Source organism: Melanerpes formicivorus, unplaced genomic scaffold (assembly GCF_026170545.1).
Source record: "Melanerpes formicivorus ecotype bairdi unplaced genomic scaffold, bMelFor1.0.p_v2 SCAF_46, whole genome shotgun sequence".
Classification (NCBI taxonomy): Eukaryota; Metazoa; Chordata; class Aves; order Piciformes; family Picidae; genus Melanerpes; species Melanerpes formicivorus.
Window position 1 is genome coordinate 247,654 of NW_027142398.1, and position 21,362 is coordinate 269,015.

General features: G+C 57.6%; 1 protein-coding gene across 6 annotated transcripts in view; it reads left to right on the top strand.

Annotated features, from left to right (window-relative positions):
• The window catches only part of CUNH6orf89 (chromosome unknown C6orf89 homolog), a 34,334-nt gene that overhangs the window by 8,217 nt on the left and 4,755 nt on the right, over positions 1-21,362 (top strand). For all 6 annotated transcript variants that reach the window (XR_010989882.1, XR_010989883.1, XM_068159467.1 and 3 more), the window contains exons 3-7: positions 2,165-2,330; positions 16,591-16,745; positions 17,038-17,159; positions 18,063-18,189; positions 19,369-19,492. Coding sequence is in view for 4 of the 6 variants with exons in the window: in XM_068159467.1 (XP_068015568.1) it covers positions 2,165-2,330; positions 16,591-16,745; positions 17,038-17,159; positions 18,063-18,189; positions 19,369-19,492 (694 nt within the window). In the remaining 2 variants the exon portion in view is untranslated. The remainder of the gene's footprint in view (positions 1-2,164; positions 2,331-16,590; positions 16,746-17,037; positions 17,160-18,062; positions 18,190-19,368; positions 19,493-21,362) is intronic.

Sequence of the window (21,362 nt, forward strand, 5' to 3'; positions counted from 1 at the left end):
TGCAACTTGAGACTGTGTCCTCTTGTTCTGGTGCTGCTTGCCTGGGAGAAGAGCCCAACCCCTTCCTGGCTCCAACCTCCCCTCAGGGAGTTGCAGAGAGCAAGAAGGTCTCCCCTGAGCCTCCTCTTCTGCAGGCTAAGCAACCCCAGCTCCCTCAGCCTCTCCTCCCAGGGCTGTGCTCCAGACCCCTCTCCAGCCTCGTTGCCCTTCTCTGGACACTTTCAAGTGTCTCAATATCCTTCTCAAATTTCCCATTGCATTTTCCCCAAGTTCTTCACTAGAAAAGCTGTGAAGCTTCCTCCCTTTGTCCCAGGAGCTGGGTTGTGAACAGGAGACAGTTGACCCTGATTTGCAGGCGCTCATGTGTGGGGGAAGTTTAAAGTGTCAACACTTTCCTCTCCTTAAATTATTAAAGAGTTAAGGCAAGGGTTGATCCTTCAGGCAAAGATTCAGCCCCCTCAGTGGGAAAGTGAGACAGGAAGGAGATTCTTAAAGCTGAATCATGAAGAGATCCAGATTGTGTCTGACCCTGTCACAAGCTTCTACCTGCCTTTATTCCCCTTCTAGTCTGTAAAATAAACCTGATGCCACGATGCTTGGTGGGGGGAAATGGTTTTGAGACCCTTGACTAAAAGACACTGTAAAAAGTTTTGCAAAGCAGGTGGAAAGGTTGCTGTTGTCAGGTAGATTTGGGATGTTTGGAGCACAGCTCTGTGAGGAGAGGCTGAGGGAGCTGGGGTTGCTTAGCCTGGAGAAGAGGAGGCTCAGGGGAGACCTCATTGCTCTCTACAGCTACCTGAAGGGAGGTTGTAGCCAGGTGGGGGTTGGCCTCTTCTCCCAGGCAAGCAACACAGAATTAGGATAGGATAGGATAGGATAGGATAGGATAGGATAGGATAGGATAGGATAGGATAGGATAGGATAGGATAGGATAGGATAGGATAGGATAGGATAGGATAGGATAGGATAGGATAGGATAGGATAGGATAGGATTAACCAGGTTGGAAAAGACCTTTGAGATCATCGAGTCCAACCTACCACCCAGCACCATCCAATCAACTAAACCATGGCACCAAGTGCCTCACCCCTGCTCTTCTTAAGCACCTCCAGTGATGGTGACTCCACCACCTCCCTGGGCAGCACATCCCAATGGCCAATCACTCTTTCTGTGAAGAACTTCTTCCTCACATCAGAACAAGAGGCCACAGTCTCAAGCTGTGCCAGGGGAGGTTTAGGCTGGCTGCCGGTCACTGCCTCACCCCTCCCCTGGTGCTTTCCATATCAGTTTCCATTGAGTGCTAGGAGTCATTTGATTTGTTTGAAGTGTCTGTAAAGGTAGTTCCACCAACTAAATGTCCATGCCTGTGAAGGGTGACTGTCAATACCCTGTTGCAGAGTATGTATAGAGAGCAATAAACTTCTCACTGATCTCTCTGCCCCTTGCTTCCAAGGGCACATTCGCAGCCACAGCTTGGACTCGACGGTCTGGAAGGTCTTTTCCAGCCTGGTTAATTCTGTTCTGTTGGCAAGAGTCAGGAATATCTCAGTGGCATCTTCACAAAATCATCACAGAAATGAAGCTTTCTTCCTCCTGTCCCATCAGAAGCTGTGACATGAGGCAGGGGAACAGGAAACCGGGAGATGAACTTTCGGCTTCTGTCCTTCTCTTTTGCTGTCGATTCCCTCTGACTGTGGCCCGGGGGGAGAAATGTGTCATGTCACCTCTGTAAGGCTTATTTGGGATTCTTCTATGGAGGAGGGAGCTGCTGCCAACTCTGCCAGAGTGTTTGGAGGCTTGATGGATATTTGCCTTCCAAACCTTGTGTAAGAGGCATGGCAGGAGTGCAGGCTGCTGTTTGCTCTGGGGGGAGGGATCGGAAGCGTCTGCGGATGGTCCTCGCTGCTCTGGCCCCGGGCTGTTTGCAGTGCTGAAGACACAAGAGCAGAGTTGTGGCTCCACTTTGAAGGGCTGCCCAAGGGCAAAATTCAGCAGCCTAACAGGAAATCCTCGGTGATAGCATCCCACAGCCACAGCGAAAATGGGAGCGCTCCTCAGCCGGTGCTCAGCCACAAGGCTTCGATAGCAGCCAGAAGGTGTGTCCTGCTCTGGAGACACATCGGCCCACTGCAGTGTAATTAACGAGGTGCCTGTTTCCTCTTGCAGGCCCTGCTCACGCTGGGACTGGTCCTGCTGACTGTTTACTTTGTGATCCAGCCCTACAGCCCTCTGCCACCCGAAGCTCCGCTCTCCAGGGCCCACGCCTGGGGCTCCCTCATCGGGCACATCCGGCTGCTCTCCCTGCCCATTGCCAAGAAGTACATGCTTGAGAGTAAGGAACCATTTCTCTGCTCCAACACGAGCCTAGCAAGAAATACCAAGTGAAATACCAAGCCTGGAAATCATCTGAGTGTCTCCTGGGCCCCAAATCACAGATGTGTTACTGGCATGGCACCATGGTTTTCTCTTTGCCTTACCACTGTGCTTAAAAATAGCATCCTGACTTCTAGCTAAGGCTCCTTCCCTTCCCTTCATTGGGAATGAGGCATGTTTTATCTCTGACTGCATCATTTTGGCCATGCACATTCTCATTTCCTTCCTTTTAACACCTCTCAGGGTTGGTCCTCCACAGGAGTTCCTCTTCCCCTCAAAATCTGCCACTTGTACTGTGGAAGCCTTGCAGGGTAAATGGCACCTGTTGGGTTTTTTTCCTCCCCCTCAGCAAGGAGGCAAAACCAGTTTGTCAACCAGGTCTTGGTATCTGTGAGCACAGTTTAGAAACCTCCACATGTGACCTGGGCTTAGGGAAAAGTAGGTTTTGGCAAAGTGGTGCCTTGGGAAAGGGCTGTGGGTGTGAGAGCGGTGGTGTCTGCAGCACCTCACCTAACAGCGCAGGGAAGGTGTGTGGAGGTTCATAGTATCATAGTATCACTCAGGGTTGGAAGGGACCACAAGGATCAGCCAGTTCCAACCCCCCTGCCATGGGCAGGGACACCCCACACTAGATCAGCCTGGCCAGAGCCTCATCCAGCCTGGGCTTAAACACCCCCAGGGATGGGGCCTCGACCACCTCCCTGGACAACCCATTCCAGGTTAGACAAGTGGCTCCCTGATGGGGTGCTTCCCATCATGGGAGGGGGATGTGCCCTAGTCAGGCCACAGCTGGAGTCCTGGGTCCACTTCTGGGCCCCCGAGTTCAAGAGAGCCAGGGAACTGCTGGAGAGAGTCCAGGGGAGGCTGGGAAGCTGCTGAGGGGCCTGGAGCAGCTCTGGGAGCAGCAAAGGCTGAGAGCCCTGGGGCTGAGAGCCTGGAGCAGAGCAGCCCCAGAGGGCAGCTGAGCAATGCTCAGCAAGAGCTAAAGGAGCTGTGGGGGGCAAGAGGCTGGGGCCAGGCTCTTGTCAGTGGTGCCCAGAGACAGGCCAAGGGGCAAGGGGCACAAACTGGAACCCAGGAGGTTCCACCTGGACAGGAGGAGATAATTCTTTGGTGTGAGGGTGCTGGAGGCCTGGAGCAGGCTGCCCAGGGAGGTTGTGGAGTCTCCTTGTGTGGAGAGCTTCCAAACCCAGCTGGCCCTTGTGCCCCTGGGCAAGCTGCTGTGAGTGCCCTGCTGGAGCAGGGGGGTTGGTCTGGATGATGTCCAGAGGTCCCTTCCAGCCCACAGCACGCTGGGGTTCTGGGATCCTGTAATAAGATTTCCTGATCCAGCATAATAGCAGTGGAAAAGTTTGAGTCTTTCTCATTGCCAGTGAATTGTTTCCAGTGCCTGAGGCTGGCACATGGGTGTGAGCAGGGGCTCTGCCTCCCTGATAAAACACAAAGGGTGACCCTGCTGCTGCTGTGAATTATTCTGAGCAGGGCTGTGGCACAATGCTGATCATCTGTCAGCTCACTGTAAAAACAAACCCCTCTGGCCCTGCCCTCCCTGGCTTTATTTTTAGCTTGGGCAGCTCATTGTTTGGGGTTGTCTGTGCTGGCTCTGACCTTCCTGCCCTGGCTAAAAGGGGCACCCTGGGATGCCAACTCCCTTCTGCTTTTGCTCTCTGTGTCTCCCTCTCTTCTGCTGGCAAGAGACTTCTGTTGGCTCAGGGTCAGGTGGGTGGGACAGGGGATCCCCCATTGTCCATCCCTTCCCTTAAACTCTGGCAAGCTCCTGGCCAAGCTGTCAGCCCCTGGCTTGGGCAGCAGCTCTCTGAGCTGGGTCAGGAACTGGCTGGAGGCTGAGCCCAGAGAGTGGTGGTGAATGGTGCCACAGCCAGCTGGCAGCCAGGCACCAGTGGTGTGCCCCAGGGAGCAGTGCTGGGCCCCAGCCTGTTCAATATCATTATTGATGATCTGGAGGAGGGGATGGAGTTCATCAGCAGTGAATGTGCAGAGGACAGCAAGCTGGGGGCAGGAGTTGAGCTCTTAGAGGGGTGGAGAGCTCTGCAGAGGGACCTGGACAGGCTGGTCAGATAGGCAGAGGCCAACAGGATGGCATTCAACAAGTGCCAGGGGCTGCACTTTGGCCACAGCAACCCCAGGCAGTGCCACAGGCTGGGGGCAGAGTGGCTGAGAGCAGCCAGGCAGAGAGGGACCTGGGGGGAGTGGTGGAGAGCAGCTGAACAGGAGCCAGCAGTGTGCCCAGGGGGCCAAGAAGGCCAAGGGCAGCCTGGCCTGCAGCAGGCAGAGTGTGGCCAGCAGGAGCAGGGAGCTCATCCTGCCCTGTGCTCAGCACTGCTGAGGCCACACCTGGAGTCCTGTGTCCAGCTCTGGGCTCCTCAGGTCAGGAAAGAGGTTGAGCTGCTGGAAGGTGTCCAGAGAAGGGCAACAGAGCTGGGGAGGGGTCTGGGGCACAGCCCTGGGAGGAGAGGCTGAGGGAGCTGGGGTTGCTTAGCCTGCAGAAGAGGAGGCTCAGGGGAGACCTTCTTGCTCTCTCCAACTCCCTGCAGGGAGGTTGGAGCCAGGTGGGGGTTGGGCTCTTCTCCCAGGCAAGCAGCAGCAGAACAAGAGGACACAGTCTCAAGCTGTGCCAGGGGAGGTTTAGGCTGGAGGGGAGGAGAAAGTTCTTCCCAGAGGGACTTGTTAGCTGTTAGAATGTGCTGCCCAGGGAGGTGGTGGAGTCCCCATCCCTGGAGGTGTTCCAGAGGGGATTGGATGTGGCACTTGGAGCCATGGGTTAGTCATGAGGTCTGTGGTGCCAGCTTGGACTTGATGAGCTTTGAGGTCTCTTCCAACCTTGGTGATTCTGTGATTCTGAGAGCAGGAGCACCTCTGGGGCTACTGATTGGAAAAGCAGAGGAGTGAGGAGGAGTTCAGGAAACATCTGATGGAGGGGAAGGAGGGATGGAGGGGAAGGGGAGATGGATAGGAAGGAGGGATGGAGGGGAAGGATGTGAGGTTGCTGTTTGAATTCATTTACAATCCCTCACACTTCCATGAGCCCCAGAAATGTGAAGTGATGAGCAATAGGGTGGGCAGGAAGCCAGCTCTGTGGAAAGGAGAGGAGGTGCAGAGAGGGCTTTTTCTCCCAGTATTAGGTTGTGGTGGAAAGCACAGCATGTCCCAGTTAGCAGATCCAGGAGGGGTGGCTCTGGTCCTGCCTCAGCAAAGCCAAGCAGATGAGACCCTGGCTCTTAGACTGGGAGAGTGCAGCACCCAGCCTGAGCCTGGGCTGCATTCCTGTGGGAATCCCTCCTGTCCTGGTTTCCCTGCAGGCAGCTGCAGCCTCTGGGGGGTGTCCCAGCAGCGCTGGTGTCAGCTCCACAGCTTGCTGCTGGGTGCCAGAGCCCTTGGGCAGGGGTCAGCCAGAGCCCTTGGGCAGGGGTCAGCCAGAGCTTTGTGGTCTCTGGAGCTGTTTCAGCCCTGCCTGGTGCATGATGTTGTGTTTTTACCTTGTGACCTTAGGGGGGGGGAAAGCTACATCTTGTTAGCAGAAGGCCAGGAGGTCTTGCAAGCAGGTCTGGTGACCTCCGGGCCATCCTTGCCCAGGCAGCAGGCAGGGAGGCTGAGCAGCTGAGCAAGGCGCTGCTGAAGGGGCTCAGTGTGCAGCTTCCTCTTCCTTCCTTTCTGTGGATCCTGGGAGAGGAAAGCCGTGAGGGGGCTGAGGATGAAACTTGGAGCTTGCTGTGCTCAGGCAGCAGTTCAAGCCCAGCCTGGGCTGCTCTTGCTGCAAGCCACCTGTTAGCACTTTGGAGGCTGCCTTGGCCACCGGCAGTGCTGGCAGGGGGCCCCTGGCCACACCGCCCGGCGTGGCGGGGACAGCGCCGGGCCCGGCGCGGGGGTGGTCCGGTTCCCTTCCTCTGAGAGAGGCAGCCTGCCTGCCTGGGGCTGTGCTCAGGGGCTGTGCTGGCCCTCCTGAGCCTGCTCTGCGAGCTGGGGGCTTGGGGCAGCCTTCCTGTGTCCGGGCTTGCAGGTTAGAGCCGGCTGCCCCGGTAGGTGTGGGCTGAGCAGCCGGGTTTGTGTTGGACGGCAAGGGGAGCTCAGCCGCCTGCCACCCCGAGAGCCAGAGCCCCACGGGAGAGTGGTGCTGAGCCTTTGGCAGGAGCAGTGGTGCCAGGATGCTGCTCTTCTCTCCCTCCAGCTCAGGGTGACCTGCCTTCACCCTCCCCTCCAGCCTCAGCCCTTCCACCCCGGGAGCTGTGCTGTGGCTGACCAGGGCTGGCTGTGGGTGGACCTCTGAGCAGCTGAGGTGAGGAGCAGTGGCCACAAGGTTCTCCCTTGTGTTAGGTTTGCAGGAGTGGCTCCAAAGTAAATTTCCTTCCTGCCTGTCCCTCTGCTGGGCTGCTTGCTGCCCTTCTCCCCCAGATCAATTCCCAGATCAAAACAAATGTTCCCAGCCTTTGTTGCTTCAAAGCTGACTCCTGGACCCTTGGGGCTGGCAGCTCTGCCTCTCTTCCAGCTGTTCTCCCAGAGCTATGAACCCAAGTCCCTTCAGTTGGGGAAGAGTTCTGCAGAAATGTGGTTTGCATTTGCTCTTTCCTGAGCTCATGTTTGTGCACAGCCTGTGAACTCTCCAGGGCTGGGGCAAGCTGCTGCTCTGGGCATGGAGAATGCCTCTCACCCCCACAGCCTGCAGCAGGGCCAGCAGTGCTTCCTGGAGCCCCTGGGCAGCTGCTGGGTTTGCAGAGCCCTGGGCTCTACCAGAGGATTTGGGGCTGACACAAGGGGTAACTGAAGGCTTTCTAGTGCTGTGCCAGGGGCCTGTGGGACCTGGCTTTGTTTCTCTTCTCTGCCATAGGCTGGAGTGGACAAATCATTCCCCCTGGGTTTCAGTTCTCTGGTGCAAAGTGCAGGCACCAGCACTTCCCTCTCCCCTGCAGGCATCAGGCATCCACAACTTCCCTGGGCAACCAGTTCCAGAGTCTCACCACCCTCACTGTCAAGAATTTCTTCTCCAGTCTCAATCTCCCCTCTCCCAGCTCAAAGCCATTGCCACTCATCCTGGCACTACAAGCCCCTACCAAAAGTCATTCCCCAGCTCCCCTGTAGCCCCTTCAGGTACTGGAAGGCAGCTCTGAGATCTCTCTGGAGCAGCTGAGGGAATTGGGGTTGGTGAACCTGAAAAAAAGGAGGCTGAGGGGAGACCTTCTGGCTGCCCACCACTCCCTGAAAGGAGGTTGGAGACAGGTTGGGATTGGGCTCTTCTCCCAGGGACCAAGTGAGAGGAATGGCCTCAGGTTGCACCAGAGGAGGTTTAGGTTGGCCATGAGGAACAATTTCTTCCCCAAAAGGATTGTAAAGGCCTGGCTCAGGCTGCACAGGGCAGTGGTGGAGTCCCCACCCCTGGAGGGGTCTCATGTGGTGCTGAGGGCCATGCTTTAGTGGTGAGCTGGCAGTGCTGGGTTCAGGCTTGGCCTTGCTGATCTCAAAGGTCTTTCCCAGCCTCAATGATTCTTTGCTTTCTAGCTGCTTGCTGCCTTCAGCAGGACCTTCTCCTCCTGCTCCCAGAGGATCTTCCTGTGCTCCTGCTGAGCAGAGGGCTGGCTGCTGTTGTGTTGGTGCAGGTTCTGCACCCACTCTGCTGTGTGTCAGTGTGATGTGAGCTGCAGCTGTGGGCAGGGCTCCCTCCCCTCACCCAGCAGCTCCCAGTGTGGCTGAGCTGTGCTGGATGCATGCACTCAGCCCTTTGCAGAGAATCAGTAAGGTTGGAAAAGACCTCAGAGAGCATCAAGTCCAAGCTGTCACCCAACACCTCATGACTAACTAACCCATGGCTCCAAGGGCCACATCCAATCCCCTCTGGAGCACCTCCAGGGATGGGGACTCCACCACCTCCCTGGGCAGCACATTCCAACAGCTAACAACTCTCTCAGTGAAGAACTTTCTCCTCCCCTCCAGCCTAAACCTCCCCTGGCACAGCTTGAGACTGTGTCCTCTTGTTCTGCTGGCTGCCTGGGAGAAGAGCCCAACCCCCACCTGGCTCCAACCTCCCTGCAGGGAGTTGCAGAGAGCAAGGAGGTCTCCCCTGAGCCTCCTCTTCTGCAGGCTGAGCAACCCCAGCTCCCTCAGCCTCTCCTCCCAGGGCTGTGCTCCAGACCCCTCCCCAGCCTTGCTGCTTTTATGACATCTGTGACTCAGGAGTCACCAACAGCCACCAGCTCCTGCAAAGGGGACAGAAGAAGGCTGACTTGGCAGTGCCAGGTGGTGCCAAGCTATTTTCCTCCCCTGCTTTACTTTGGCCTCTGCTCAGCAGAGAGCTGAGTATTTGGGTTTGCTGACAGTGAGCTGGCTGCAGGTTGTTCTGCTCATCCAGAAGGGGGAGAAGCTTCCTCTTGCTTCTCTGTTTCCATGCCTGCAGACTTTCTTGTTTCCTCCTGTGCAGAGGCAGTGGATTCACAGCCTGGGTTTGCTGCCCTGCAGGCAGGGTGTGCTGCAGAGGCAGCCAGCAGAGCCCTCTTTGCACTGCTGGTGCTGACATGTCACTTCTCCCCCAGGCTGCAGCCACCATCAGACCAGGGGCAGCAGCTGGGAGGGATTTGTTCCCCCAAGCCAGGCTGCTCCTGTGGACATAGACATAGGTGTGCCAGGGCAGCACCAGCTGCCTTCTGGGGCACCTAACCAGTGGACTTTGGACCTTTCTTGACAGCTTGGTCCCTGCCCTCAGTTTCCCAGCTTGGTAGGTGCAGATCTCTCCTTCTTCAGTGGCAGGACAAGAGGTAATGGGCACAGACTTGAGTCTGAGAAGCTCCCTCCAAACATGAAGAGGCTGAGAGAGCTGGGGGCTGTTCAGCTTGGAGAAGAGAAGGCTCTGGGAGACCTCAGAGCAGCCTTCCAGTACCTGGAGGGGACTACAGGAGAGCTGGGGAGGGACTTTGGACAAGAGCTGGGAGTGCCAGGATGAGAGGCAATGGATTGGAGCTTGAGGAGGGCAGCCTGAGGCTGGAGATTAGGAAGAAATTCTTGCCAGTGAGTGTGGTGAGACTCTGGCACAGGCTGCCCAGGGAGGCTGTGGATGTCCCTTCCCTGGGGGTGGTCAAGTCCATGTTGGATGGGGCCATGAGCAGCCTCTCCAAGTGGAAGATGTCCCTGCCTGTGGCAGGGGTGGAGCTGTGTGATCACTAAGGTCCTTGCCAACCCATTCTGTGAATCAGTGAACCCTTTTCAAGGGTGGTGGAGCCCTGGAGCAGGCTGCCAGGAGAGGTTGTGGAGTCTCCATCTCTGGAGACAGTCAAACCCCAGCTGGATGTGCTCTGTGTGATCTTGAGGGGAAGCTAGAGAACCAGAGAGTTCTGCTTCTTGGCAGGGGGGGTTGGGCTTGATCTCCAGAGGCCCTTTCCATCCCCTGCCACTCTGAGGCTGTGCTCCATCAGCCCAGAGACTGTGAGTTCCTCTTGGGGTAGGGCAGGCAGGCCCTGATTTCACAATGTCTGGTTGGCTTGAAGTCATTTTGGTGCTTTCCTGGAGGCTGACTAATCAGCCTTTGCTTGTCTGACCAAGCCCTTCCCCAGTAGTGAAATGAAGGAGCAGTTCTTGGAGCTGTGGGCTTCAAACTCAGAACAAAAATGAGGAGTTTCTGGATGGCTTCATCTGGAGCTGTCAGTTTGCTGCAAGATGTTCCTGAAAATGCTGTGACTGAAGCTGGGAGGTGCTTTCCTCTCCTGGCATGAAGAGCTCTGGTAGACCCAGAGTTACAAAACAGCTGAGGGTGAGGAGGAGCTGAGGATCTGGTTAGAGTGAGGCTGGGGAGACTCTGGCACAGGCTGCCCAGGGAGGTTGTGGCTGCTCCCCTGCCTGGAGGTGTTCAAGGCCAGGCTGGATGAGGCCTGGAGCAACCTGGGCTGGTGGGAGGTTGGAAGTGGATGAGCTTCAAGGTCCCTTCCAAGCCAAACCATGCTGTGACTGAGTCTCTTGAATCTCTGAATCCATGAACTGTCTCCTCCTCAGAAAAGGGAGCAGGGGAGCAGGGGCTAACCTTTGCAGATGGTGGAGCTCCTTTGCCCATAGAATCAACATGGTTGGAAAAGACCTCAGAGCTCATCAAGTCCAACCTGTCACCCAGCACCTCCTGACAACTAAACCATGGCTCCCAGTGCCCTCTGGGGAGCTCCCCACCCTCACTCTAACCAGAGCCTCAGCTCCTAAGGACAGAAGAGCTGAGGTGACCAGCCCCTGGAGCAGACTTTCCTAGTGCAGACCTAGCTGGAGATTGCTTCCCACCCTGAGTGCTGGGAGCGAGCCAAGGGCCTCAGCACCTGCAGCTCTTCCTGCAGGAGGCCTTAGATCTTAGAATCATACAATCAGTAAGGTTGGAAAAGACCTCAGAGATCATCCAGTCCAACCTGTCACCCAAAACCTCATGACTGACTAACCCATGGCTCCAAGGGCCACATCCAGTCCCCTCTTGAACACCTCCAGGGATGGGGGCTCAACCACCTCCCTGGGCAGCACATCCCCAGGGCCAATCTCTCTTTCTGGGAAGAACTTTCTCCTCCCCTCCAGCCTAAACCTCCCCTGGCACAGCTTGAGACTGTGTCCTCTTGTTCTGGTGCTGCTTGCCTGGGAGGAGAGCCCAACCCCAACACTTAGGGTGAGGAGCAGCCCTTGGCTCGCTGTGGCCCCTTGCTACAGGGCTGCTTTGGAGCCTGCTGCCAGTGGCTGGCTGGTGTTTTGCCCTCCAGCTGGTCCCTGAAGAGCCCAGGGCTGGTGCTGAGGACCTGCTCTCAGATCTGTGGGCAAGCCTCCAGAAGGGTTTTATTGCTTTGCTGCAAGGAGTAGAAGCAGAGCCAGGACCTTCTCCCTCACCCCTTCAGCTTCTCATCTGCTCATCCCCACCCAGCAGCTCTGGGGCTGTGTGCACACCCCTCTGGCAGGCCTGCAGACAGCCCAAAAGCTTGGGAGATCCTCTGTGAGGAGGGCCAGGGAGGGCGTGGTGCTGCCTGCAAATTGCTTGTCAGTTGAAAGTTATTTCCCTGCAGAGTGGGGAGCAGAGTCACCGGCTCCTCCAGCATGAATCACACAGCTCAGCTCTGCAGCCCTGCTCTCAGCAGCTGGAAATCCCCAGCCCTGGCTCTGCCAGGAGCTCTTCTGACCCAGTGTGTCCAGTCCTGGAGCCCCTATGGCAAGAGGGATCTGGAGGTGCTGGAAGGTGTCCAGAGCAGGGCCACGAGGATGAGCAGAGGGCTGGAGCTGCTCTGCTGTGAGGACAGACTGAAGGAGTTGGGGCTGTGCAGGCTGGAGAAGAGAAGGCTCTGAGGTGACCTCATTGTGGCCTTCCAGGATCTGCAGGGGGCTACAGGAAGGCTGGGGAGGGACTGCTCAGGATCCCAGGCAGTGATAGGACTAGGGGGAATGGAATGAAGCTGGAGGTGGGGAGATTGAGGCTGGAGGGGAGGAGGAAGTTCTTCCCCATGAGAGTGGTGAAGCCCTGGAATGGGTTGTGCAGGGAGGTGGTTGGGGCCCTGTCCCTGGAGGTGTTTGCAGCCAGGCTGGCTGAGGCTGTGGCCAGGCTGATCTAGTGTGGGGTGTCCCTGCCCATGGCAGGGGGGTTGGAACTGGCTGATCCTTGTGGTCCCTTCCAACCCTGACTGATACTGTGATACTGTGATACTATGACCCAGTGGAGAAGAGAGCTCTTCATCTGGACCTACAAAGGGGCTTACAAGAAAGCTGGGGAGGGACTTCTGATGAGGGCTTGGAGTAAGAGGATGAAGGGCAGTGGCTTTGGGCTGGAAGAGGGCAGACTGAGACTGGAGATGAGGAAGAAGTTCTTGAGAGTGAAGGTGGGGAGACTCTGGCCCAGGTTGCCCAGGGAGGTTGTGGCTGTCCTCTCTTTGGAGGTGCTCACAGCCAGGCTGGATGAGGCTTTGAGCAAGCTGTGCTGCTGGGAGGTGTCCCTGCCCGTGGCAGGGGCTTGGAGCTGGATGGGCTTCAAGGCCCCTTCCAACCCAAAGTGTTTTATGAAACTATGAAACTCATAAGGCATAAAAGCACAGATCCAGAGAAGGGCAACGAGGCTGGGGAGGGGTCTGGGGCACAGCCCTGGGAGGAGAGGCTGAGGGAGCTGGGGTTGCTTAGCCTGCAGAAGAGGAGGCTCAGGGGAGACCTTCTTGCTCTCTGCAACTCCCTGAAGGGAGGTTGGAGCCAGGTGGGGGTTGGGCTCTTCTCCCAGGCAAGCAGCACCAGAACAAGAGGACACAGTCTCAAGCTGTGCCAGGGGAGGGTTAGGCTGGAGGTGAGGAGAAAGTTCTTCCCAGAGAGAGTTGTTAGCCATTGGGATGTGCTGCCCAGGGAGGTGGTGGAGTCCCCATCCCTGGAGGTGTTCCAGAGGGGATTAGATGTGGCACTTGGAGCCATGGGTTAGTCATGAGGTCTGTGGTGACAGCTTGGCCTTGATGAGCTTTGAGGTCTCTTCCAACCTTGGTGATTCTGTGTGATCAGGTAGCTATGAGTGAGCTGAGGTTCTGCTTAACAAACCAAAGGCTGCTCCTCAAAGAGCTATGAGGAACCCAAGAGGAGGGTGGGGGAACAGGTTGCCCAGGGGTGTTGAGGCTCCCTCCCTGGAGACGTTCAAGGTCAGGCTGGAGGTGGCCCTGGGCAGCCTGCTCTAGTTGGAGATGTCCCTGCTGGCTGCAGGGGGGTTGGACAAGATGACCTTTGAGGCTCCCTTCCAACCCAGTGCAATCTGTGAGTGTGTCTGAGGTTGGCTGGGCCTGGCCTGGGGGAGAGGCATAGAATGGGCTGGGTTGGAAGGGACCTCCAGAGGTCATCCAGCCCAAGCCCCTCTGCAGTCAGCAGGGACATCCTCGACTGCATCAGGCTGCCCAGGAGCACTCTCTCTGCAGGGAGGGGGCCCCAGGGGTGGTGCCACAGCTGGCTCTGACCCCAGCAGGCTGAGCCCACAGCAGGGTGATGCCCAGCAGGCTGATCCCAGCAGGCTGAGCCCCTGCAGGCTGATCCCAGCAGGCTGAGCCCCTGCAGGCTGATCCCAGCAGTCTGAGCCCCTGCAGGCTGATCCCAGCAGGCTGATCCCAGCAGGCAGATCCCCTGCAGGCTGAGCCCCTGCAGGCCCAGCAGGCAGATCCCAGCAGGGTGATTCCCAGCAGGCTGATCCCAGCAGGGTGATTCCCAGCAGGCTGATCCCAGCAGGCTGACCCCCAGCAGGGAGATGCCCCTGCAGGCTGATCCCAGCAGGCTGATCCCAGCAGGCTGATCCCAGCAGGCTGACCCCCAGCAGGGAGATGCCCCAGCAGGCTGATCCCCAGCAGGCTGATCCCTAGCAGGCTGAGCCCCAGCAGGCTGATCCCCAGCAGGCTGATCCCTAGCAGGCTGATCCCAGCAGGCTGATCCCAGCAGGCTGAGCCCCTGCAGGCTGATCCCCTGCAGGCTGATCCCCTGCAGGCTGAGCCCAGCAGGCTGATCCCCAGCAGGCAGATCCCAGCAGGGTGATTCCCAGCAGGCTGATCCCCAGCAGGCTGATCCCTGCAGGCAGCTCTCTGCCCCCGGGTGGGGCCGGGGCCGGGGCCGGCAGAAGCAGCGCAGCGCTCTGCTGGGGCTCTCAGCACAGACACTGAGCTCGACCCAAACCCAGGCAGTCCCCGGGGTGTCTGGGCAGGGTGATAATGTGAAAGGAATGCAGGGAGGGGAGAGAAAGGGAGAATCGAACCCTTGCTCCCTCAGACTCCTTCTCTGCTCCCCCGTGGGCTGTGCTGTGCCCTCCGTGTCTGCTCTCCCCTCCCTCCCCGGGAAGGGCAGGCTCTGCTCCCTGCCTGCACTTGTCATGCCAGTCACACACAAGCTGGTGCACAGACTAACACCCTCAACAATCAATCTAAAAGATTAATTACCAAAAAGAAAGGGGGCTGGGGGGGGGGGGGGGAAGAAAAGAGCAAACAAAACCCAAGCACCCCAAGCAACAATCCCCCAGCCCCACTTGTGGCATTTGAAATGCATCTCAGCCCTGCTGGGCTGGGGCTTATTCATGGGCAGAAGAAATAAACCTCCTGAAGCAAGCAATTGAGAATGCAAATAGCTCAGCCTGCCTCAAAGGAGGGCTGAAGCTCTGCACTGCCAGGCTGATTAACATCCCCTTCCTTGGGGGTGCTGCCCTGAGCCCAGAGGGGGGAGAATGTGGGGACCAGGGGGTGCTTGCTGCTCTGGGGTGAGGATTTGGGGGGTGGGGGTGGTGCCTGGAGAGGGTTGATAGCATCACTGCTGCCTGGGTGAGGAGAGCTTCTCTTGTTCTCTTCATGCCAACTGCCCTTCCTCTGCTGAGAGCTTGCAGCCTTTTGTTTCCTGCCACTGACCAGCTGGGGTCTGTGAGTTGAGAGCTTTTTGTGGGTGGTGTAAAACTGAAGCTTTCCACAGGCAGTGGACAAAGATTGTTCTTTTTTCCCTCCTGTGAGCAGGGAGGGAAAGTGAGCTGGAGCAGGTTCTCATGGGAGTGGGACTTGTGCTTGCAAGAAGGATTTTACACTCTGCCTTTTGAGCCTTTCCCCTGAAAGCAGGGTGGACATCCCTGGTCTTCCAACAGGAGTGGGAGCTGCATCCTGATCCCTTGCAGTCCATGGCCCAGCAGCAGGGTGGGAAATGCAGCAGCTGGGAGTTGCTCTGAAATGCTCAGGAAGAAGGAAAGTCAGAATGAGTCCTTGTTGTTAGAGCCCACAGAAGTGGAAGCCTCTGTAGCAGTCCTCATTGTCTGCTGCAGAGGTTGGAAGGGGAAAAATAAGCCAAGAGCTGTCCTAGGCACTGCTGCTCATCAGTTACAGGAGAGCTGGGGAGTCACAGAGGCCTTCAGGCTGGGAGAGACCTTGCAGATCATGGAGCCTAGCCCTTACCCCAGCACTGCCAGGGCACCACTAAACCATGGCCCTCAGCACCACATCTCCAGGGCTTTGAAGCCCCTCCAGGGACAGGGACTCCACACTGCCCTTGGCAACCCTTTCACAGACTGATAGAGTCAACAAGGTTGGAGAAGACCTCAGAGCTCATCCAGTCCAACCTATCACCCAACACCTCCAGACTAACTGAACCATGGCTCCAAGTGCCACATCCAGGCCTTTTCTGAACACCTCCAGGGACAGGGACTCCACCACCCCCCTGGGCAGCACATCCCCAGGGCCAGTTACTCTTTCTGGGAAGAACTTTCTCCTCACCTCCAGCCTAAAAGGAGGAGGAGGAAATATTCTAAGGAGGAAATATTTAGGTGCCCAACTTAAACCTTCCTTGGGGCAGCTTGAGGCCATTGCTTCTCATCCTATCACTTGTTAACTGGGACAGGAGACCAACCTGGCTCCCATCTGGCTCCAGTCTCCTTTCAGGGAGCTGTAGAGAGCAGTGAGGTCTCCCCTCAGTCTCCTTTTCTCCAGGCTCAACACCCCCAGCTCCCTCAGCTGCTCCTCCCCAGCCCTCTTCTCCAGACCCTTCCCCAGCTTTGTTGCCCTTCTCTGGAACTGCTCCAGCTCCTCAATGTCCTTCTTGCAGTGAGCAATAGAATTGAGTAGAATAGAATAGAATTAACCAACTTGGAAAAGACCTTTGAGATCATCAAGTCCAACCTCTCCCCCAGCACCATCTGATCAACTCAACCATGGCACCAAGGGCCTCAGCCAGGCTCTTCCTAAACACCTCCAGGGATGGGGACTCCACCACCTCCCTGGGCAGCACATCCCCAGGGCCAATCTCTCTGGCTGGGAAGAATTCCTTCCTCACCTCCAGCCTAAACCTCCCCTGGCACAGCTTGAGACTGTGTCCTCTTGTTCTGCTGCTGGGTGCCTGGGAGAAGAGCCCAACCCCCACCTGGCTCCAACCTCCCTGCAGGGAGTTGCAGAGAGCAAGAAGGTCTCCCCTGAGCCTCCTCTTCTGCAGGCTAAGCAACCCCAGCTCCCTCAGCCTCTCCTCCCAGGGCTGTGCCCCAGACCCCTCCCCAGCTTTCTTGCCCTTCTCTGGACACCTTCCAGCAGCTCAACCTCTTTCCTGACCTGAGGAGCCCAGAGCTGGCCACAGGACTCCAGGTGTGGCCTCAGCAGTGCTGAGCACAGGGCAGGATGAGCTCCCTGCTCCTGCTGGCCACACTCTGCCTGCTGCAGGCCAGGCTGCCCTTGGCCTCCTTGGGCTCACTGCTGGCATTTCAGGTTTTTTTGCTCTTACTAAAGAAGTTTCTCTTGTTTCTTCCCCAGAATGCCAGGACTGGTGGGCAGCAGGCTGCAGGCAGAACACTTCCACACTTCCTGCCAACTGCACAGTCTGTGCTGCTGTGAAAAGCCTTCAGCTGGTGACAGACTTTGGAGAGCTGTCAGAAAAGCTCCAGAGGTCTCAGCCTTTTCTGATCAAGGTAAAGAAGGCAGGGATGGGGCAGGCTGGGAGGTGAATCCAGCACCAGCTGAAAACCCCTGCCCAGGGTTCTCAGCCACAAATCCAAAGTGCTGGTGGAGGCAGGACACAGCCCTGAGACATTTATCCCCAGATGAAAGGTGTCAGGGGGTGAGGACCTCTCTCTGATGGGCTTGGGGACTTACCAGTCTGGAGGGCCCTGACTCTTGGATGTTGTTTGGTGGGCTGGAGGCTGGAGAGGGGGAAGAATCCCCAGGCTGCAGAGCTTTTACCTTTGTCTGGTGTTGTTCAAGACAGGGCAGCACCTTTCCTATGAAGAACTGAAGCATTTTCAGTCCCAGGATCCAGCCCTGGCACAGGTCATAATAGAGGAGAACTCAGCTGAGCTGTGGAGCTGCCCCTTTTTCTTTCCCTGGTGAGTCAAGGGCAAAACAGGGGGCAGCTGTTTGCATCTCTTCTGCAGCTGGGCCCAGGAAGAGCACCCAGGAGCTTGCAGGGTGCTCTCTAACTGGAGAGAGGGGCAGGAGGAGTGAGCTGTAAAGGCTTCTGCCTGCAGCTGTCCCTGCTGACTGCAGGGGGCTGGGCTGGAGGGGCTGTAAAGATCCCTTCCCACCCAAACCAGCCTGGGATTTCAGGGTCTTCTTGCTGCAGGTGCTGCCCACAGCAGTGGTGGGTGGATGGCCAGGGTGCAGCAGGGTTCATCATGTCCAGCCCCCGGGCAGAGCCCTACCCAGCCTCTGCCAGGCCCATTCCCAGGCCTAGGGAATGGCCTTGGATTCCCCTCTCAGTGCCATGGGCTCTCAGTTGGGGCTGTGCCACTGCCACCTCTCTGCACCTTCTGCAGTGGCTGGATCTGATCCCTGCCTCAGATCATCTGCAGGGAAGAAGGGAAGGAAATCAACTTTAGACCTCCATGAGGGTCTATTTCCTCCCCCCTCCCCCATCTCCATGGCCCTGCTGCAGGCACTGAGGGGAGGATGTGAAGGAGCAGAGCTTTGAGAGGTTGACTTCAGCTCCTCAGGACTCCTCTCCCAGCAGGGTCTTTGCCTTTCAAATGATGCCTTTGACTTTTTTTTTCACTGACCTTGAGCAGAAAAGTAGGAAAATGAGACTAAATCCCTGGCAAAGGCAAACAAAGATCATTCTGAACAGTTCCATTTGCCTCCAACTGGGCTGGGCTGGCAAAGCTCATGGTGGGGGAGGAATCTCAACCCACCACCCCAGGCATCAAATGGTGGTGTTGGAAGCAGCCTGGGAAGTGGAAGCATTGTCTGGGTGTGTGCTGTGTCTTTAAGAGGAGTTCTTTGCCTCTGCTCAGGAACAAAGCTGTGAACAGAACTCAGATCCTGCAGCAATTCTTCCCCACCTCCTCCCTGCTGTCCCTCCCCAAGGCAGTGGCCCTGGAGAGCTGCTTCCTCATCCAGCAGCCACAGCTGGGGAACAAGGTAAGAAATTCATCCCCAGGCAGAATTAGCCAGGTTAGAAAAGACCTCAGAGCTCCTCCAGTCCAACCTCTCCCCCAGCACCATCTGATCAACTCAACCATGGCACCAAGGGCCTCAGCCAGGCTCTTCCTAAACACCTCCAGGGATGAGGACTCCACCACCTCCCTGGGCAGCACATCCCCAGGGCCAATCTCTCTGGCTGGGAAGAATTCCTTCCTCCCCTCCAGCCTGAACCTCCCCTGGCACAGCTTGAGACTGTGTCCTCTTGTTCTGCTGCTGGGTGCCTGGGGGAAGAGCCCAACCCCCACCTGGCTCCAACCTCCCTGCAGGGAGTTGCAGAGAGCAAGAAGGTCTCCCCTGAGCCTCCTCTTCTGCAGGCTAAGCAACCCCAGCTCCCTCAGCCTCTCCTCCCAGGGCTGTGCCCCAGACCCCTCACCATGGGCAGGAGCATGGCTGGAAACAGAGTGGCAGGAACAGGCAGGCTCTGTGTGGTCTTTTCGCTCCCAGACAGCAGCTGTTTGTCCCAGGTCTGTTTGTCTGTCTCCCCTCTCCCATCCCCTCTGGGGGCGGTGCAGCCCAGGCCGGCAGCCCGGAGCTGTCCTGGCACCGGGAGGGAGGGCTGGGCCATTAGGAGAGAGCAAGAAGGTCTCCCCTGAGCCTCCTCTTCTGCAGGCTAAGCAACCCCAGCTCCCTCCTCCTCCCTGTTGTTGGTTTCTTGGTGGCTGTGGAGGGCCTGCATAGAGTCCCAGAACTGTTTTGGGTGGCAAAGTCAATCCAGGTCGTCAGGGCCAACCTCCAAAGTGTGTCCCTCAGCACCACAGCTGTGACACCCCTCCAGGGATGGGGGCTCCACCACTGCATTGGACAGCCTGGGCCAGGCCTTGACAAAGCCTTTTGGGGAAGAGCTAGCTCCTCATGGCCAGCCTCAACCTCCCCTGCTGCCAGCTGAGGCTCTTTGCTCTTGTCCTGTCCCTTGTTAGTGCATTGCCTTGGGCAGAGGAGGGGAGGAGGCCTTGCATGCAGCTGCCCTCAGCTGCCGTTTGCTGGCATCTGGGGGAGCAGCAGAGCTGTGCTTGGTGCTGGCTGCCCATGCTGCAGGGCAGGGACCTGCCCCTTGCTTGCTCAGACAGAGCCAGGAAAGGCTTCCAAGGCTCCAGAGGTGTTCTCCTCTCCTGCCAGAGCTACAGCCTGCACAGCCTCTTCGCCGTGGGCAGCGGGCAGCTCACCCTGACTGCTGTACCTCCAGACAAGTGCAGAGGCCACTGTGAGCCCTTCAAGGTGGAGCTGGAAGCTGGAGATCTGGGTGAGTACTGGTGCTGTAGAATAGAATTAACCAGGTTGGAAATGACCTCAGAGATCATCCAGTCCAACCTCTCACCCAACACCATCTGACCCACCCAACCATGGCACCAAGGGCCTCAGCCAGGCTCTTCCTAAACACCTCCAGGGATGGGGACTCCACCACCTCCCTGGGCAGCACATCCCCAGGGCCAATCTCTCTTGCTGGGAAGAACTTTCTCCTCACCTCCAGCCTGAACCTCCCCTGGCACAGCTTGAGACTGTGTCCTCTTGTTCTGGTTCTGCTTGCCTGGGAGAAGAGCCCAACCCCCACCTGGCTCCAACCTCCCTGCAGGGAGTTGCAGAGAGCAAGAAGGTCTCCCCTGAGCCTCCTCTTCTGCAGGCTAAGCAACCCCAGCTCCCTCAGCCTCTCCTCCCAGGGCTGTGCCCCAGACCCCTCCCCAGCTTTCTTGCCCTTCTCTGGACACCTTCCAGCAGCTCAACCTCTTTCCTGACCTGAGGAGCCCAGAGCTGGCCACAGGACTCCAGGTGTGGCCTCAGCAGTGCAGAGCACAGGGCAGGATGAGCTCCCTGCTCCTGCTGGCCACACTCTTCCTGCTGCAGGCCAGGCTGCCCTTGGCCTTCTTGCCCCCTGGGCACACTGCTGGCTTCTGTTCAGCTGCTCTCCACCACTCCCCCCAGGTCCCTCTCTGCCTGGCTGCTCTCAGCCACTCTGCCCCCAGCCTGTAGCACTGCCTGGGGTTGGTGTGGCCAAAGTGCAGCCCCTGGCACTTGGATGTGTTCAGTCTCCTGCCCTTGGCCTCTGCCTCACTGTCCAGCCTGTCCAGGTCCCTCTGCAGAGCTCTCACTGCCTCTAACAGATCAACTCCTGCCCCCAGCTTGGTGTCACTTGCAAATTTACTGCTGATGGACTCAATGCCCTCCTCCAGATCATCAGTGAAGATGTAGCATGCAGCATCTGGGGGATCCCTTGGAGACAGGAGGCTGCTTCCAGCTGGATCTCCTCTGTCTGCCATCTGAGTGTGTGCCATCCCCACCTCCAGGCTGCCTGTCACAGGACAGAGTCCTCCTTCTGCACTGGAACACAAGCAGTGGGGGAGCAGGAGCTGCTCAGTGAGAGGCTACACAGGGCTCTGCTGGGTGCTACAAAGCCAGGCTGTCACTGAGGGCAGGGTCTTTCCAAAGAGCTTCTGCATCCCCACAGCACCTCAGGGCTGAGCCAGCAGTGAGCACTGGCAGCCCAGAGAGCCAAGCAGAGCCTGGGAGGGGATTCTGCCCCTCTGCTCCACTCTTCTGAGCCCACAGCTGGAACTCTGGGGCCAGTTCTGGAGCCTCTGTGCCAGGAAGGCTCTGGAGGGGCTGGAAGGTGTCCAGAGCAGGGCCAGGAGGAGGAGCAGAGGGCTGGAGCTGCTCTGCTCTGCAGACAGCCTGAGAGAGTTGGGGTTGTGCAGGCTGGAGAGGAGAAGGCTCCCAGGAGACCTCCTTGTGGCCTTCCAGGAGCTGCAGGGGGCTGCAGGAAAGCTGGGGAGGGACTTTGGAGGGTGTGAGGGAGGGACAGGGCTGGGGGGGATGGAGCAGAACCAGAAGTGGGGAGCTGGAGATTGGCTGTGAGGAAGAAGTTGTTGGCCAGGAGGGTGGTGAGAGCCTGGCCCAGGCTGCCCAGGGAGGTGGTGGAAGCCTCCTGCCTGGAGGTGTTTGCAGCCAGGCTGGAGGTGGCTGTGAGCAAGCTGCTGTGGTGTGAGGTGTCCCTGGGCATGGCAGGGGCTTGGAGCTGGATAGTCCTTGAGCTCCCTTCCAGCCCTGCCAGTTGTGTGATTCTAAGTGGGAGCAGTCCCTGGGGAGCCTCAGAATGGGTTGGGTCAGAAGGGAGCTCA